General features: G+C 42.1%; 1 protein-coding gene across 1 annotated transcript in view; it reads left to right on the top strand.

Annotated features, from left to right (window-relative positions):
- LOC149808166 (N-acetylated-alpha-linked acidic dipeptidase 2-like) overlaps window positions 1–18,028 on the top strand; it is a 70,661-nt gene that overhangs the window by 11,938 nt on the left and 40,695 nt on the right. Inside the window, exon 6 of the mRNA XM_089974055.1 lies at window positions 475–564. Coding sequence (XP_089830181.1) covers window positions 475–564 — 90 coding nt within the window. The remainder of the gene's footprint in view (window positions 1–474; window positions 565–18,028) is intronic.

Genomic DNA, 18,028 nt, shown 5'->3' with positions numbered 1-18,028 from the left:
AAGGGTTTTCGGCACTGTGCGATTCCCTGTACACACACCCAAAGGGTTTTCGGCACTGTGCGATTCCCTGTACACACACACACACACACACACACACACACACACACACACACATGCATACATACATACATACACAGATACATACATGCATGCATACATACACACACACATATACATACATACATGCATACATACATCCACGCGTGCACGCACGCACGCACACACACACATACATACATACATACATACATACATACATATATACATACACACACACATACACACATACATACATACATACATACATACATACATACATACATACATACATATATACATACATGCATACATGTGTGTGTAGTACTTGGATGATTCTAAATCATATTTTTGGTTTACGAAAATATTTTTAAATATTCATCAGAAGCATTGCAGCTAGTATATCATTCATTCATGTTTTCTCTTGATTTTTCTCAGGAATTTGTTTGGAGAAGCTGCCCCGAAAGGATGGACTGGTGCGCTAAATATCACGTACAGAATAGGCACTGGGTTTTCAAACTCCACTTGGTAAAAAGTTATTTTTATCTGATCATACCATTAGTAGGATAAAAATAAAACTGCGTTATTCAATGATAACTGGGAATTGGCATGTTATAATGATCATCACATTTCATAACCATCTTATTATATTATTATAGTCTTATAATAAAAACAGTTTTCAGACAAAATTTCAAAACACAGTTTGTTAAAACGTTCATCGCCTGTTAAATATATCATTCCATAGTCGATTATCAAAACAGTTTTTAGATAACATTTCAAAACACTATAGTTAGAATCCAACGCCCCGTCTCATCTAAGACAATTTTAAAGGCATTTGGAGACAATGCACTACTGATTTACATTCCCACTGATCTTGATATCCTCGACCTAAGTAAACAGAGTGTATCGCCCTATCTCAAGTTCATAAACATGCCACTGCTCTATAAGTGTGTAACCAGTTGTCATAGAATACCTAATAAAGCTGCAAAGTATTCTTCAAGCCAAGAACAATTATGGCATCGTAAAACTTGACCGGCTTATTTTATTTTCCCTGATTTACTATTAGTCTTTGGGCTCTCGCTATCTCATATCAGAAAATGTTGATGCTAATTAAGATACCCAGTTTCTGTGACCTTAAAGGTAAAATGGTGTTGCTGTTTCCTTTACAGGGTACATATTAAGGACATTTTTCCATAAATATCCTCAACAAGTCAAGTCTGTGCATTTTAATTGGACCTAATATTCATGCAGTGGCCGATCTATCGTGTGTGTGTGTCTGTATGTGCGGGATGGGAGTGGACTCGCCTGTTAGAACAAATTTTTATCGTGCATAAAAAATGGTTTCGTGGTTTTTCTTCTCATTGACGATTGGTTGTGATGTCAGACAAGTAAGTATAACCTAAACGTCTATGCTATATTTCTATATATAAGTACAAATTAAAATAGATATATTGCCTCGTTTCCCACGGTAAGGCGTAACATATGCGCTACTGTTATTTGTTTGAGCATACCCAATGCGGCCGACGACAGACTAATTTAAGCATGTACAACTTCCGCTAGAGGCGGGCCAGAGAGCAAATTTTAAATGTGACCCATATGATATGAGTGTACTCGCGCCCGCCGTTAGTTGCACATGCCTGGACTAATTAATAGAGCAACAAAATAGTGATACCAAAAACTGATAAAATGCTATGGAGGAAGCAGACTGAAGAGCATTGTCAAGATGATTTTTGAGTGGAATCAGCGAGTCTATTTCCCATGTAAAATCTTCTGAGATGACTTTTGCTTCGTTATTTTTTTTTTTCTGTATTGCATGGTATACACTCCACCCTTTGGTCATTTGAAATTATCACGTCTATAATTTATAGCAAGCACTGTGCTGCTAGATGCTGTCCTAGTTTGAATGAAAAAAGGCAGTGAAGTATTTGATACCATTTGAAGGCATGTAATCATGTCTATACATTTTGATATCGAATGTTGCTCATTGGAAAAAATATAGCTAATCAATTTTGGGTCATACTGCTGTCAGGCAGTGGCTTACACCTTTTGATTCGCTCCCAGTACGCTCTTATCAGGGAACGGACAACTCTTACACTCAGTTGTGAAAGCGCTACAGAGGTATTAATGATTATATCAGCAATTGCTCAACCTGTAGCAAATTACGTAAAATTCTTTTTCTAACGCAGCTCAACTTCCTCCCCTTGATCGAACTCATACTTCAAGCAAATCATCATTTGTTTTACAGAATACAAATAGCTTAAACAGCAATAGCCAATTTGTTTCTTGGATTTAGCGAACAATGTAGCAATATTTGCATCTGATGTTATTGATTCTCTAGTAAGTTGTCTATTGAATAGTACTGGCCAAATTGAATCTTTTGTAGATGATCACGTGATATTAGTTGGTTTAGGCATAAGTGGGGTTGTCATTTTCATCACTGATGAAAGGTGTGAAAAAAAAGGAAAATGAGACCGGGCAAAGTTGACGTGCATGGGACATGTTTTAAAACATTTAAATAAAACAGCTCATTATATATATATATATATATATATATATATATATATATATATATATATATATATATATATATATATCGCCATGTATCACTCATCATTAGGTTATCAAATCGTGATCAAGTCCCAAAATACGACATAATTAATTGATGTGTTACGCACATATTCAGCCATCCTGACAATGGAACGACAATTACCATCGTTATCCTTCGTATCCACATAAGTTTCATGTACTTTTTCTTCGTTTATGTCTTTTAATGTTTCTTTCCGTACTCTTAGCAGATTGTTGATCACTCTTTGCATATCGGTCATTGTAATAAGGGTATTAATGGATTTCTGTAAAGTTATACACTGTATCCAACTATACCTCTCAGTTTTTATGACCACATCATTCGGCAATGGAAAGATACCATCACCACTAGCAGAACAGTCAAATTTCACTTATAAATCTGTTATGCATTGTTGAAATTTTACATTAATGTTTTCATCTGTATCGTAATATTTCTGTCCTAAGTTAAACAGATCCTTTAGTTTTAAGTCTGAGCAGTCTAAGCATGCTGTATAATAATATATGATGTCTGTACCTGTGCACTTAACATACAGATGACATAAGACCTTATAAATCTGATAAACTATGTATAGTCTTGCATCTCTTAATCCGTTGCTATCCTGCAGAATGATGAAAGTCTAGTGAGTAGATTCATATTTGCCTGCAGTTCGTTTCATCCGTTGACCGAGTTGTCAAGTATTCAGATATACATGTTGCATAGTTACATTTGCTTTAGTAAGCTGCTAACTCGACAGCAGGTGTTGGATCCCAACATCCTTGATGTGCAACTTTACATTCTTCTGACCCTTTATCGCTCAAGTATTTGCATTATCCTTTGAAATTTCTCCTGTACTGCTATGGTAAAACTTTTAATCTATTGCAAAACAAATAGATCAAATTAAATATTTTCATATATCAGTAGTGAAGGGGGATATTATAGCGACAATGGGAATTAGCATTACAGGACCCCTTGGGAACATATAGCGACAATGGAAATTTAACATGGAGAAAAATCGTGGGAACATATAGCGACAAGGGAAATTTAACATGGAGAAAAATCGTGGGAACATATAGCGACAAGGGAAATTAACATGGAGAAAAATCGTGGGACTGTTGAGCGACAAGGGGATTTGAACATGGAGAAAAATCGTGGGAACATATAGCGACAAAGGAAATTAACATGGGATTTTTTTTTTTTAAAAAAAATAAAAAATAAAAAAGGGGTAGGCAATGGAAAGGCTATCTCTTTTCGAGAAATATGGCTGGCCCTGAAAAGGGCCTTTGGGTTTTCTTCTTCTTCTTCTTCTTCTTCTTCTTCTTCTTCTTCTAATTTCTTCTTTTCCCCCACCAAGTTCTTATTTTATCTCCTACACTCTTCTTCCCTTTCTTTTTTTTCTTCTCCTCCTCTTCTTTCTTCTTCTCTTCCTCCTCTTCTTTCTTCCTCTTTTCATTTTCTTCTTTTTCAATTTTTTCGTTCCATTTGCGTATTCTTATTCTTTCCTCTTCATCCTCCTTCTCCTCCTTTATCTCTTTCATGACACCACTAATCTTGTCCTTTGCTTTTCTTAAGTTATTAATTTCCATCTTTACACGATGGGGACTATAGGAATAATGGTCTTCAACGAGTCTTATTAGCATCTGTTCCATTATTCCTAAGTTGTCTAAAACGTCTTGCAAGGTTTGTATTTTGTCCATTTGGGTTGACGCCATCTTCTTTTTATTCTTTGCAGAATGGTTTGAACAACGAACACTGTGGGTTCTTATAGTGAAAGCGCGGACGTGAAGGAAAACATCCCCCTAAAAACATAAAATGGATCTTACCTAGATCATGACCAAACAACGCGCGGACGTGAAGGAAAACATCCCCCTACTTTTTCATTTCATATAATATAACCCAAACTATACTCTCCACATTTGCTAAGAAACAATAAAGAAACCCATAATCTACTATTCGCACAAACATACCTTTACTCTTACAAACACAAACACACCAACACATGCCCTCACACGATCTTAAAAAAAGAGTTAGTGTTTATTTTCACACTACTCTACCTACACACATTGGCAAATTAATAGTTATTTCTTTTCTAGAGTATTGGATAGCCCTGAAAAGGGCTGTTTTTTTGAACTCCAGATGCAACTATCTAATGATTACACCTTCCTGGCCTGGCGCCACACACGCATCTTCTTCCCCAGTCTCCTTTCACCTTTCTTCTGGGGAGCGAAGAGGGAGGATGATTCGCTTCATCACCCCAATCCTCTGTCTCGGGAATATTGAACGACATCCTCTCTTCTCTTTTCTTTTCCTCCTCTTCCCTCTGTCTTCTCTCCTCCTCTTCCTTCTTTATTCTTTCTTCTTCTATTATAGCCTCCGCAGCCAGTTCATTGACCAGGCGCCTTACATATTCCAGATGTATCTGGAGTTCAAGAAGTTTGCTTATTCTGCTACTATTCATTCTTGTGTTGATCAATCAACAAGGGTAGCTAGACTGTCCAGCGAGTTTCAATTTATAGTGAAAGCGCGGACGTGAAGGAAAACATCCCCTAAAAACATAAAATTGATCTTACCTAGATCATGACCAAAAACAACAACAACGCGTGGACCTAAAAGAAACACTCACTCACTTTTTATGCTACCCATCACTATTTTAAAATTTTTTCATAAATCACTTCAATAGACTATTTACATACGCAAAGCAATCCAATTTAACCCCAAATACACACCTCAAACACCAAAAAAGACATCATTTTAATCTACTATCCATACCAACTTACTTGATCACTTACAAACACAAACACACAAACACATACCCTCACATTTTTTAAAAAGAGTTAGTGTTTATTTTCACACTACTCTACCTACACACATTGGCAAATTGATCGTTATTTCTTTTCTAGAGTATTGGGTAGCCCTGAAAAGGGCTGTTTTTTTGTTTGCTATGGCATTCTTTTTTTAGTTTCTAAGAATGCGATGTCCTCTGAGGATTGACTTTCTGGCGATAGGTCTGCTTCTTCGGAAAGAGAAGAAGAACTCTTTGGTGTCGATACGACAATCGACAAAGCCTCTGTCAGCTTCAGGTTGTTGCTGCTGCTGTTGCTGTTGTTGCTGCTGTTGCTGCTGTCTCTGAAGTCTGTACTTCTCTGTCCATTCTTCTTTCTCCCTGTTCATTTCTTCTCTGAAGAGCTCTTCTATCAGGTCTTCAGTGATTTTTAACATTCTCACATTCTCTATTTCTTCTGGCTTCGGTATCAGACTGTGTCTGACCCTATGCAAATTCACGTAGGCTTCGTTGAGCTTAGCTAGTTTGGAGCACATCTTCGTAGGAGGATGAGTCGACAATGGATGGTTAGACTGGAAACAACCCCGGTTCTTAAAGTCAAAGCGCGGACGTGAAGGAAAACATCCCACACGGTTTTCGAGCCGCAACGTTCATGAGAGGGATAGTAAGAAATGAAAGAGCATCAATCCAACATTCTTATAGCTAAACAAAAGACAAAGGCATTTTTTTCAAAACACAACATTTTTTATTCAAAAATCACTTAACACTAAACAACAACATTTTTAACATTTTTAACAATAATCCAACACTATAACATCAAACAATTTTTTTCAAATCACAAACATTTTTTCTCAATGGACAATCTACTTTAAACAGGGCTGACAACGTTGTGAAAGAAATTGTGATTTCCACTGTTGGAAATCATTAGGCCATTGATGGACACTACGTTTCCTAGCTTGAGACAAAAGATAAGCATAATGGTCACAAAACCATCGATCTACTTTCACATCATTTCTAGCAGAAGAACGAGGATCGAAATGAGTCACTAAATGTTCTAAGGAATAGCCCAGGCTGCGATGATGCAGAAAATACACACAATATTGTCCACACACCAAGGAATCTGTGCCTTGTAATTTCACATTATTGAATCGGGTGGTTTGAGCATTTCTTCTCATAAAGTCAATGATATCGTCTTCCAAAGGGGGCAATCCGTACGAATCGAAATATTCCACACATCCTTCTTGAGGAAAGTAGACGGCTACCCAGTGGGTTCCTGGGAGATGACTGTCGTCCGTGTTGGTCACGTAAGCTTGATGGTCTTTAGGTTTGCGATGAGGGAGTTCATCTTTAGCACAGACGACAGGATTCCAAGAAGCCGTATACGAACTGTGGTTCAAAAGGTAATAAAGTTCCCAGGTATCCATTTGTGTTGTTTTCTTCTTCACAGGTAATAATAAGTCGTCAATTCGATCCTGACTTTTTGCTTGAAAATGTCTGACGAATAAACGGTTATTCGTTCTGTTTCCTCACTCTGATTCAGGAGAGCTTCGATACGATGGATCTCTTGAGTGGTTAATGGTGGACAAGAATGTTCACGCAAGTCTTTATACCACTGGTGCAACACGTCTTTGTTCGAGATGAGACTCCAAGCTTCGTCCAGATACTCGTCCAATTTTTCTTCTTGACTCAACATCAGGCATTTATCGTGTTGAATTTGACTGGGATGATCGTTTTGACATCCATAACAATTTTTCTTGATCAATTCCGTCATTTTATCGACCAAGTGTTTGGCAAAACAGGAGACTAAATGCGCTTCTTGTTCTGGCCATCGGGACTTCATCATGATCACTTCTTCTTCTTTTTCCACGGTCTCCTTACATTCCATGTCCAAAGTTTCTCCACTAGGTAAAGAGGGATAACAGTCTTCCATGGCTTCTAGTAATCTAGAATGACTTCTCTCAAACTATTGATTTCTATGGTATTATCAAATTCGGCATACAGGATGACGTTCACCGTTACATCAGGGTCTCGGTTTGCAAACTGAATTTCCACACGAATTTGGCCGGATTTTATAGGGTGGAAATGTCCCTCGTCGCTGCCTTGGTCTGGAGTGAAATCGAAAGCCCACAAAGCATAACCTCCTGCGTAATCCTCGTACGTAATGCCGTGACTGGTGTTGGTTCCTAACTGGCCGGTGGCTTCGTACAGGGACAAGTACGATCTCAAGTAATTCTTCTTCTCAAAGTCAGGTTCGAAAGGTCGGGTACACAAGGTCTTGCCATCGCGACTGACTTCGATCTTGGACACGCCAAAGTGTTGAAAGTAGAAAGGATTTTTTTCGACAGCTCCGTTGAAGGCTGTATTCTCGACTATACCAACGATTAAACGTTTGGGTAGCTGTCCTTGGAACAGATGATCTTCGATCATGGATCGCTGTCCCTTGGGAATGGTGAACGTTTTCACTTCCACGCGTCGTATGGGATACTTGGCGGTCGTTCTGCTCAACGTCTGACTGATGTCGTTTCCCACTTTAGGTAACACTTCCACACGGCGTACGTAGAGCCTGGCTTCCTCGATGACAGTTTTGCAAACAGTAGTACCTATCAAATGGAAAGCGGCACTGCTACGATTCAGTCTCAGGCGAACATTCACCCCGTTTAGCAAATATTTCTCTTGCAACCACATGTCCAGATGTAAACGATCCATCAGTTCTAAACTTTGTCCGTTTTTGATTTTGTCTCTTCGTTCTACAAATCCGTCATTGTTTGGTGTTTTGCTTGCATCAGTTTCGAATCTTTCAAACTGGCCTGCTTCGTCAGCTTCTCATAGCACACAGGCATTGAGATGAGTGTTCTTGGCATCTATTCCGTACGTCAAGAGATTTTCCAGGTACGCTCGATAAGAGTAAGTATCCATGCTGCTGCTGACCAGTTTGTTGTTCAAGTACAAGTCCACTCCGCTAAACAAGGAATGCATGAAATTGTTGACGGGAGCTATTACCTCATCGCCATCTAGGGTCGAATTGTCCTCATCGACAACTTTGACTTTCAAGTACAAGTAACTGCTATTCAGATCGATGTAATCTTCGGGCTGTCCTTTGATTTCAAACTCGATGGGAGCTGAGGCTGTCAATGAGGAGACGGGGTGAAATTCCACCCACTGGGATTCTTGCATCGTCATCATGGTGGGGGGCATGGCAAACAGATCCAGTTCCGTCTTGGAACAGGCGCATGACTCTCGGTGCATCATTTTTTTGTTCTGTTCTTTCTCAATAATCGAAAACGTCTAAGTCTCGAACGGTTCTTCTTTTCTTGGCCTTTCTCGCTTGAAGTCTGGTGAAAGGGTGTTTTCTTCGTCGTCTCTTTCTGCCTTGTCCTTGCTGAATGCCTGACTCGGTAGCGTGCAGGGCATTTATAGGTGTGTCTCGTCGGCCCAAAATGTCTTTGCCCGTTTGCAGCAAGACATTTTTGCCTGCCCTCATGAAGGCTTCTTTAGGGTTTTGTTTGTCGATGATAACATTTTGGAGAAATTCTTTGCCTTGTGTCAGTGCCGCATCTTTCAAGGCGTGCAATCCGCGTGTCACCATCGGTTTCAACACCGGAGCCACCGAACAAAAGGCCGATTTTAACATGTCTCCTAAACCGTGTCCTCGCTGTCGAGCAACCCCTCGGTACACTGGATACATGACTTACTTACGAGTCGTGAGAAAACCGTTTTCGAAAATGGAGTTTCACCGTGACTTTTCCTTTGGTGAATGGAATATTTTGTCCCAAATCTCCTTTTATAGTAATGTTGACCGTGTCCAAATACGACTTGCTGACAGGCAAATAGTGAGGATGGACAAATTCGCGGTGGACGTGGTAAGTGTTTCCACCTTCCTCGTCAGCGTTTGCGGCAGAATCCACTTTGAAAGGAATGACACGCAGTAACGGCACGGAGGTGTGTCCCACCACGTTGTATTCCACCACATCAGAGTACACGAACATCAAATTCAGTCCTTGGTTCAGTTCTACCGGGGTACGAAAATACTTGGCAAAAGAATCGTTGTCGTAAATGACTGGTAATTCGGGTTGTGTTTTTTGTTCTACTTTCTTCCTCAGCTCCATGTCACCGCCCAACATGTCAAACAATTCAGGACAAAATAAGAAAGACACGATTTTGGGCCCCTCAGGAAATTTTATCAGGAAGCGACGAGCTGTTTTGTGGTACTCCAGGGTGACACTTTTTTTGACACTTTCCAAAGCTTTCAGAAACACACCATTAAACCTGGTGGCTATGGTGTTGACCAAATGTTGACCACTAAAATAATAGCCTGGGGGAATGAACAAGTGATAGGTGGTCCACTTTAGATTTGGTGTACGGGTTTTCTTGTCATATTTGCTATGGGTATCCATCCACTGTTGCATTTGCTCGTCATGAACTTCCACATCAAATTTATTTTCATTGGGAAGGACATTGAGGACTTGGGTCGGGTGAATCATTTCTACTAAAGCCACTTCCCAATGGGCTTCGTGATCTAACTGGATGGCCTGAGGTAATTTAGCCGTGTAACAGCACAACGTGTTGTGGGGAAACACCTCCATGGAACTGTCACTGGGTAAGGTTAAGTAAAATTGGTTTTCGTGACTCATAATTCCAGAGTTCTGTGGCTGTCCGAGGGGATATTACTGGACGTCAGAGGCGTGTCTCCGTCTAGAATGGGGTTCTGGTTGTGGTTGGAGTGGTGACTGGCACTGGCACTGGACACAACGTTCCCGTTCGAGGAGAATTTCAGGGAGGGATTGGGAAGCAGGTAACCGATGCAACTGCTCAATAAAATGGTCCACAATTGTTTGTCTCCTTGTTGCAAACTCAAATTGGCAATGGCTGCCCCGATGACACAATACACCACGAAGATTTGGCAGAAAAAGACGATTTGCGTTTTAGGCACACGTTCTCCACACCACACCCACAAGGGTTGTTTTTGTAAATCTTGCACAGAAGAACTAGGTGAAGAAGGAGTGGTCGACGTAGCTGCGTCTCTTGTGTGAAAGGGCATGATGGTCACTTCTTTTTATAGTCGATGACTTGCGAAGCGTCGATCCAAGAATCGAAACTGGGTGGATATCCTTTCCAACGTACTTTGACTTCTTTGACACGTCGTTTGCCCACTTTACGGGTTCTGCGTTCGAGAATGCTTTCGATGTCGTACACGTCGTCTTCTTTTTTGGTGACACGTTGTAACTCGGGCAAATAAAACGTTCCTTTGAGCACTTCTCCGTTCATGTCTTCCAATTTATAGACGGTAGGATGCCGGCCATGCACTCGTCCAGTGACACGAAACAATTCGGTCGTCCAGTTAGGTAAGTAACCTTTGTCGAAAGTGCGTTTGGTTTTGCCAATGCGCACCCAATCTCCTACGGTCAACTCTCCATTTTTCTTGGGGACAGCCCTCGTCGGGGACGTACCAAACAGACGCTCAAACACTAGCACTTCGTTGTCGGGAGTCACGTCTTGCGGGGCAGGTCCGATGCTTCGATGGTAAGATTGGTTGTACGCTTGCACCAGGTGCGGTAAGATGTCGATGTACTTCAGAGTGTGGTGATGCGTAAAATATTTCCACATGCGTTCTTTCAAAGTGCGTTGAAAACGTTCCACGATGCTGGCTTTGGTTTCGGGATTCTCGGTGGTAAAAAAATGAATGTCACGTTTCTTTAATTCTTTTTGGAAAGCTTGGTTCAGAAATTCGGTGCCTTTGTCCGTTTGCCATCGAAGAGGGTGACGACCGCTTTGTTTCAACACCCGTTGTAGGGCTCGCACTAACTCGCTGCTCGATTTGGATGTCAAGGGCACGACCCAGGCAAATTTGGAAAAGACGTCGATGACACAAAACAAATATTTGTAGCCACGATTGTAGCTGGCCAAATGAGAGACATCGGCTAAATCGGCTTGCCATTGATGATCGATGCCTTCCACCCAATCGGGTGCGACTTCTGGCAAACTTGCGTCGAATGGGTTTGTGTAAAGTGTAGGTAGCTTGTTCTTGTAACCATCGTTGCACTTGAGGTAAACGGAGACTTTTCAGTCGAGTTTTGGCAGCACGATACAATTTTTGAACTCCTGCGTAACCTGCAGGATGCGAGGGATCGTAGTAAATGCTGGCTAAGACTTTTTCCATTTTTTGTGTTTGTGTGTTAATAAGGCACCCACTCTTGGAAGAGGCTACTCTTTTTCTCTTGGGGTATTTTCTTGGATTGCAAGGCTTTGCGTGTGCGACCGGCAATAGGTGTTGAAGAGGAGGATACGGGGGATATCGGTTCTTGTTTCACTTCTGTCTTCACTTCTGTCTTCACTTTCTTTTTCTCTTGTGATGAAGAAGGGGTGGTCATCATCTTTTTAATCCATCCAATTCTGGAGGTAGGTGGTGTTGTTAACTTGCGTACTTTTTCTGGTGGAGTTTGAAACCCTTCTTCTTCTTCTTCTTTTCCTTTTTCTGTCTTGACCACTGGTACTGGTACTGGTACTGGTACTGGTGATGGTGCTGGACTTTTCATCAAGGTCTTAAAATCTTTCAAAGTGGGTAGAGCTGTTTCGTCTAAAGCTTTCTGGTGAAAGAGTTGCAATTGTTGCAAGAGTTGACCGTACTTTTGCGATTTTTCTTTTTCGGACAAATCTTGGCGATCCATCAAGGACTGCAATTCGTGTTGTAACTGGGACATCTCGCTCAAATTGGGATTGGGAGGTAAATGCGGGGTGCGTTGTTCTTGCCACCGATGGTATTCCATCCATCGTTTGTAAGGCACTAAAGCTAGTTTTCGTCCTTCCATGGGGTTGTCAGGGGTCGATTCTGAGATCTTGGAACTTCCAAAGGCCTTTTTATCTTGCTCCCACCAGTCCTCCCAACATGGTTCCCAAGACTCCTTTCAGTATGGGGCCTAACAAGAGAGGTAAAATGCCTCCACGTTGGACCAACATCTTCTTTTTTGACGAATGGGAATTTTCTTTTGAACCATTTTCCGAAGAACGTGACGATGTTTGCCTAAGCATTGTTTCTGGTGTTTGGACAAAGGGATCGTGCCTTTCAAAACGTTCAAACAACATTCGCACACGGTATCGATGACCTCTTTGGAGGCCGTTTGAATGAGTTTTTTTCGTAGAGGTGGAGAAGCTTTGGACAGGACAGATAACAGGTCCCCATGTTTGGCTAAACGTGGTGGCAGTCCTTTCCTTTTCTTTCCTTGGGGTTTTTTGGAGGGTGACATCTTTGAGTCTTTAGGAGCACCAAAAAAACACTGATACCCTACTTGGTCACAGGCCTTTTTTATACTGGAACGCGTCGCCACTGATTGTCTTTACGGCGTATTAGTTTGAGGACAGGCATGACACGTCGTGCAGGGGTACGTAACGGACTAAATCGAGCCAGTTCTTGCTTGGACAAATCCAGTAAACTTTGTAACATGCCCGATCTTTCATGGACTTTGATTTTGGGAGAAGGTACTTTGTGAGCAGCAGCCACTGCCACTAAATTGGAGGGTCCTGCCACTGGGGAAGTTCTTTTGAGGGTCATCAACGGAGATGTTCTTGGTGTGATCAACGTCTCCAAGTACTCTTCAGTTCCTGGTGTCATCAACGGAGAAGTGGACAAACGTGAGGATGCCGGGGACGTAGTCACCGCCGTGGCAGATCGTGGTTTGCGAGTGTAAGGTTGCGTCCTGGCCGAAGTGCCTCTCTTGCGACTAGTTTTCTTCTGTGGACGTTTCTTTTTCTTGGGGCTTCTTTTCTTTTTCCGGGGTGGTGTCTGGTAAGAGGAGGGTCCCGCCACTGGAGAAGTTCTTCTCTTTGGGGACCTGGTCTTTTTCTTTTTCTTCTTGGGGCTTCGTTGGACTTTTGTCTTGGGGATAACTTTGGGGGCATTAGGATCCCATCTTAAGAGTGAACGAATGATGACCCCTCCTAGAGTACCGCTCCCTCCAGGTTTCAAAATGATTTGTTTTTTGGTTTGAGTGTCGATGCGGGGATTGGCCAGTTGGACCAAAGCGACTTTGTTTCGATCGAAAAAGCGTTTGGTTTGATGAGGAATCTGAATGATTCCTTGGAGTAATTGACGTGCCGTCACCGTGAACCATCGTAAGACTTCTTTGAGACTAGCTTCTAAGACACGAGCTCGTGTTTGTGGATCTTTTTCTCGACTGATCCCATACAAGGCACGAATCAATTTGACGGGAAGATGCGACTGAAGGGACGTCATGTTCACACTGTGTGAGACAGACGAAAAAGGGTCTGAGGTTTTTATAGATTTTTTGATGGGGAGTGAAATGAAGTCGAGGACGGAGACGTGTACAGGACAGGCCCTCCGTCTTGGCACCAGTGGTGAAACAAGTGGGTACGAAATCGCAAATCCTCGGGAGTCGTAGGTTTCAAATCGACGAGTAAATAGGCGTGTGGCGTTTGAGTGGCATCGTCGTACGCCTGAGTCAGCCAAGGCGTTCCTAACTGTTTGGCTAAGACTTGCACTTGCGATTTATCTCGAGGGCTTTTAAACAATACCACGTAATGTGCATTGAGACTGATGGTGCGATGGGCTTTACTTTGTTGAAACAAATTTTGGGTGATGTAAACGACACTGGCATTACGATGATGCCCTTTGCGCGTGAACCACAATTTAATTTCTTCTTCGTCTTCTCCTAACATGTCGTCGAAAATGACCAAATGGGTTTGACGGGAGTCAGAGACGATGCCGTCGTCTTCTTTAGGAATACCTTCCACAAACACGATGGAATCGCCTTGACTTTCTCGCAAGAGGCTGTACGCCGATTGCCACTCTTTGTAACACCACACGATCCGTTGAGGTGGCCGATCGATCAAATGATGTTTATGTTCGATCAAACGTTTGACGAATTCGGTTTTGCCTGAACCGCTAGGTCCAGCAATGAGCATGTTAAAGGGATGGCGAAGATACAAAGCCTCCCAACTGGCACGATCTAACTGTTCGTCGATGACTTTGACAGTAGAGGAAGAGGGAGTAGAGACAGCAGAGATAGTCATGGTGTGAGAAATGTCACTTGTGACACTAAAACAAACAAGACAAGAGTTTATATACTTTTTCAGAACACGTTTATTGAATGTTTTTTTTTTCAAACATGAATACGAAAGACAAAAATACATAAAAGCCAAAGGCTTAAGTACAACAATAAAAGGCACATGATAACTATGAACGTGGAATAAACACAAGTGTCTGTACAACAATCACATGTTTTGGGTAATGTTCTAACCAGTTCTATAGTAGGGGGTAAGGTCACACAAGTGTCCTCCCGAAAGGGTCTTTCAGGCCTGTCCACGACAGTCCTGTCCTGGGTGACGGGTTCTTCTGGCACCGTCACTAACACGGGTTGAAAAGTAACTTTTTTCCTTGAACAACTCTCGTGCATACTGGGCCACTTCTTGGGTCCAAGCCTCAAAACCCCATTCTTTCCAGGCACGGACATCTGTCCAATGGGGATGTAAGTCACAAGCTACACACACATCGTCATACACGTCTTGGGTAGCTAAAAGTTGACGAATCTTTTTTTCCTGTTGAGGTCGAGAATTATCCAGATTTAATCGCAAGCCTTTGAGTAAAAGGAGTTTTTCGTGACCATTTAAGGCCATTGAGGTGGCAAGTACTGATCGTAAAGAGTCCACAAAGAATCGGCTGGTAAACGAAATCCCAGAAAACAAGTCACTAAGACACACACCACTTGTCGTCCCAAATTGAATGGATACAGTTCTTGTAATAATTGATGGTAATGATCCACGGTTTGAATATGGTCATTGAGTTCCTTCCACGGAATCTGTTGGATGACATGTGACATAAACCGTGGCATGGCAGCCTGTTTTTATATTCTCTTTTTTTCGGATGCAATAGACGTACTTTCTAGCCAGAGATCTTCGTTCTCCAGTAGGGAATCTAAATCTTGCATACTGTAACCGAAACGTCAGAGTTCGTTTAGGTGTTTCCTCTTCCGCTAAGCAGATTCCACGTAAAATATGTTTGTAATCCTTTAACTTGTCTTCCTCAATGCGTTGCACTAGGTGAATCTCGAAGTAACCATAATCATGAACATGTCGATCATTAGCGACCTCAAAGTTTTGAACAATGTCTGACCATTGAAAGAATTTCTGACGAATCAGTTCTCTTATACCATTCAGGTACCAGTGGTTAAAGATCTGGTGACGTATCGGATGCAATTGTTCTTTACGTTTGACTTGTATTTTGACCAGCTCTCGGTAAATGCATTCTCTCAATTCCACAGGCAAGGCACGAATGTTCTCTAGCAAAGTATCCATGAATAGGTCATACTAAATCCTCTTTGGTCTGACACAAGAAATGTACTGTTGGCACAAACATGGTTTTAATTCATTGTCGAATCTAAATCGTTTCACCACTAATCTACACATTACAATTCGTTCAGAAGTTTCCTCTTTCACTAAGTTGACATTGCGTGAAACATGTTGGTAATTCGTTAACTCTTCCTCTGGAATTCGATGCAGTACGTTTACAATGTAGTAGATAGAATCGTCAATACCAAACCATTCCTTTTTATAACCAGGAGGTCGTTGATCAATGTCTGTCCAATGGAACACTTTCAACTCAATCAATCCTTGTATAGCCTTCAGGTACCAGTGGTTCAAACACCGGTGACGTAACGGATGCAATTGTTCTTTACGTTTCACTTGTATTTTGACCAGCTCTCGGTAAATGCATTCCCTCAACTCCACAGGCAAGGCACGAATGTTCTCTAGCAAAGTATCCATGAACAGATTATTATAGTAAGAAGTTACTTCAATGTCTCGGTCCCACTAAGGGTAAGTAATGACAATTCGGTGACCATCGAGCATGTTCTACGTAGGCCGAATCTTGCGGTTCCCAGTGGTGAAGTGACACACCGCAACTGAAGCACTTGACTTTATCTCCTTCGCCCAAGTAGAAAAATCCGGCTCTGGCTAATTCTTCGGGGGTCGGTCCTCCCAGATACTTAGGCCATTCTCCTTTGAACGATTGAAGACGATTTTCAAAGTCGCAGTATTCCGACAAACGCACAGGAAACGAATATTCGTCTTTCACAGGTTCGTTTCGATGAGGGTTGAGTGACATGGGTAGGAGTTTGCTCAGGGCTGGATGACATCCGTAGGGGGGTAGACGTGAAGGTGAACATTCCCCTTTAAAACGAAACCCAGTAAAATGTCCAAGAGGACGAGCGGCATCGCTTTCGCATCCCTCAGGTTTGACACGCACAACATCACTTTCCATGATAGGGGTAGTGAGAACAAAGTTCCCATGATGCTTTACGGCATCGCTCAGGTCACAAGGTACAGCATCGTATCCATCGCAAGGCTCACAATCGCACTCGTCTGCAAACTCCGTTACGCAATTACAATGGTAACCACATGGACAATCGCAGTTTCCTTCCGGACATTTTCCGTCGCAATGCCTGGGTCTTATCCATCCAGTATTAGTCACACTAGAGGAAGATACAACTTTTTTACAATCCCCAAACTGGAACGATGTCTCTTTCAAAGTATTCATCTTGTTCGCTCGGTCTTGGTAGTCCCAATGAACTATCGATCTTGCCTAGGGTTCCTTTTTTATATACAGACCAATACCGACGTGTCCATACGGTAAGGTGAAATGATTGGGAAGTCGCACTCGCTTCTGGTATACAATTTGATAGACTTTTTCCAAGGGCCGACTGACGATGTGGTGAGTGGGTAAACGTACAATCTTGTTCGGTTGATAGGTGGTCACTTTAAAGTTTCCATCCTCTCCCGATTGCAAGGCTTCTTTCAATACCCCAAAGTTGACCACTCGACTGGTACGATAATTCAGAGTCAGTCCTTTCACTTTGCACGTCGTGTGCACTTCTCCTTGTTTGTCACGGTATTCGTAGCCGTAATTTTTGGGACCGCCACTGACGAAACTTAGAATCTTGTCGTCGGGATGCTCGTCTGTCCAGGCTCCTAAACGGTCTCCTTCGATGTTAGGGTGATGTTGAATCGGGTGATGGATGTAAATGCAACTGTCCGTGTCAAAGTACAGGACGCGTTCCCCTAACAGTTCTAAAGCTTCGTACAATTTTAAGCGAGCATGAGCTGTCACGTAAGCCGCAATGATGACATTTCCAAAAGGGTCGTCTTGTACAAAGTCCAGATCTTCTTCGTAATTGACCAAGATCAAATTCTCTCGAGCGACGTCCACGTGTTTCATGTATTTGGTTTTGTCGTGAATCCTCTGGAAGTAGCGGGAAGGTTCTGTCAAATATTCCGTCTTGGGTAAACACGGTCGTTGTGCCATTTTACCCCACAAGCAATTTAACATCACTTTGGCAAACGATCGCCTGCCTTCGTTTTTCTCGATGTGGTCTAAAATGATGCCTTCTTGTTCGTAGTATTTCTCTTTGAATTTTATTTGGTCTTGGGGAGTGTGACACCAGGAAGGATAGCCGCTGGCTTCTTGCTTCAGTTTCAAAAAGGCATCCACGTAGTCTGCGAAAATGCCTTTCTGAGTAGGGTCACCCTTGCGGTATTGTTGTGTCTTGGGAAAGTGGCAAATTTCGTACACTTCTAACAGTTGGTATCCCATGTCCAGAGCTTTGAACAATTCTACGCTGACCCAGGTTCCCGTCAAGGCCCGT

The sequence above is a fragment of the Sinohyriopsis cumingii genome, chromosome 1 (assembly GCF_028554795.1).
Source record: "Sinohyriopsis cumingii isolate HCF-2022 chromosome 1, ASM2855479v2, whole genome shotgun sequence".
NCBI lineage: Eukaryota > Metazoa > Mollusca > Bivalvia > Unionida > Unionidae > Sinohyriopsis > Sinohyriopsis cumingii.
The sequence above is the reverse complement of the archived record's forward strand: the minus strand, read 5'-3'. Positions and strand labels throughout refer to the sequence as shown.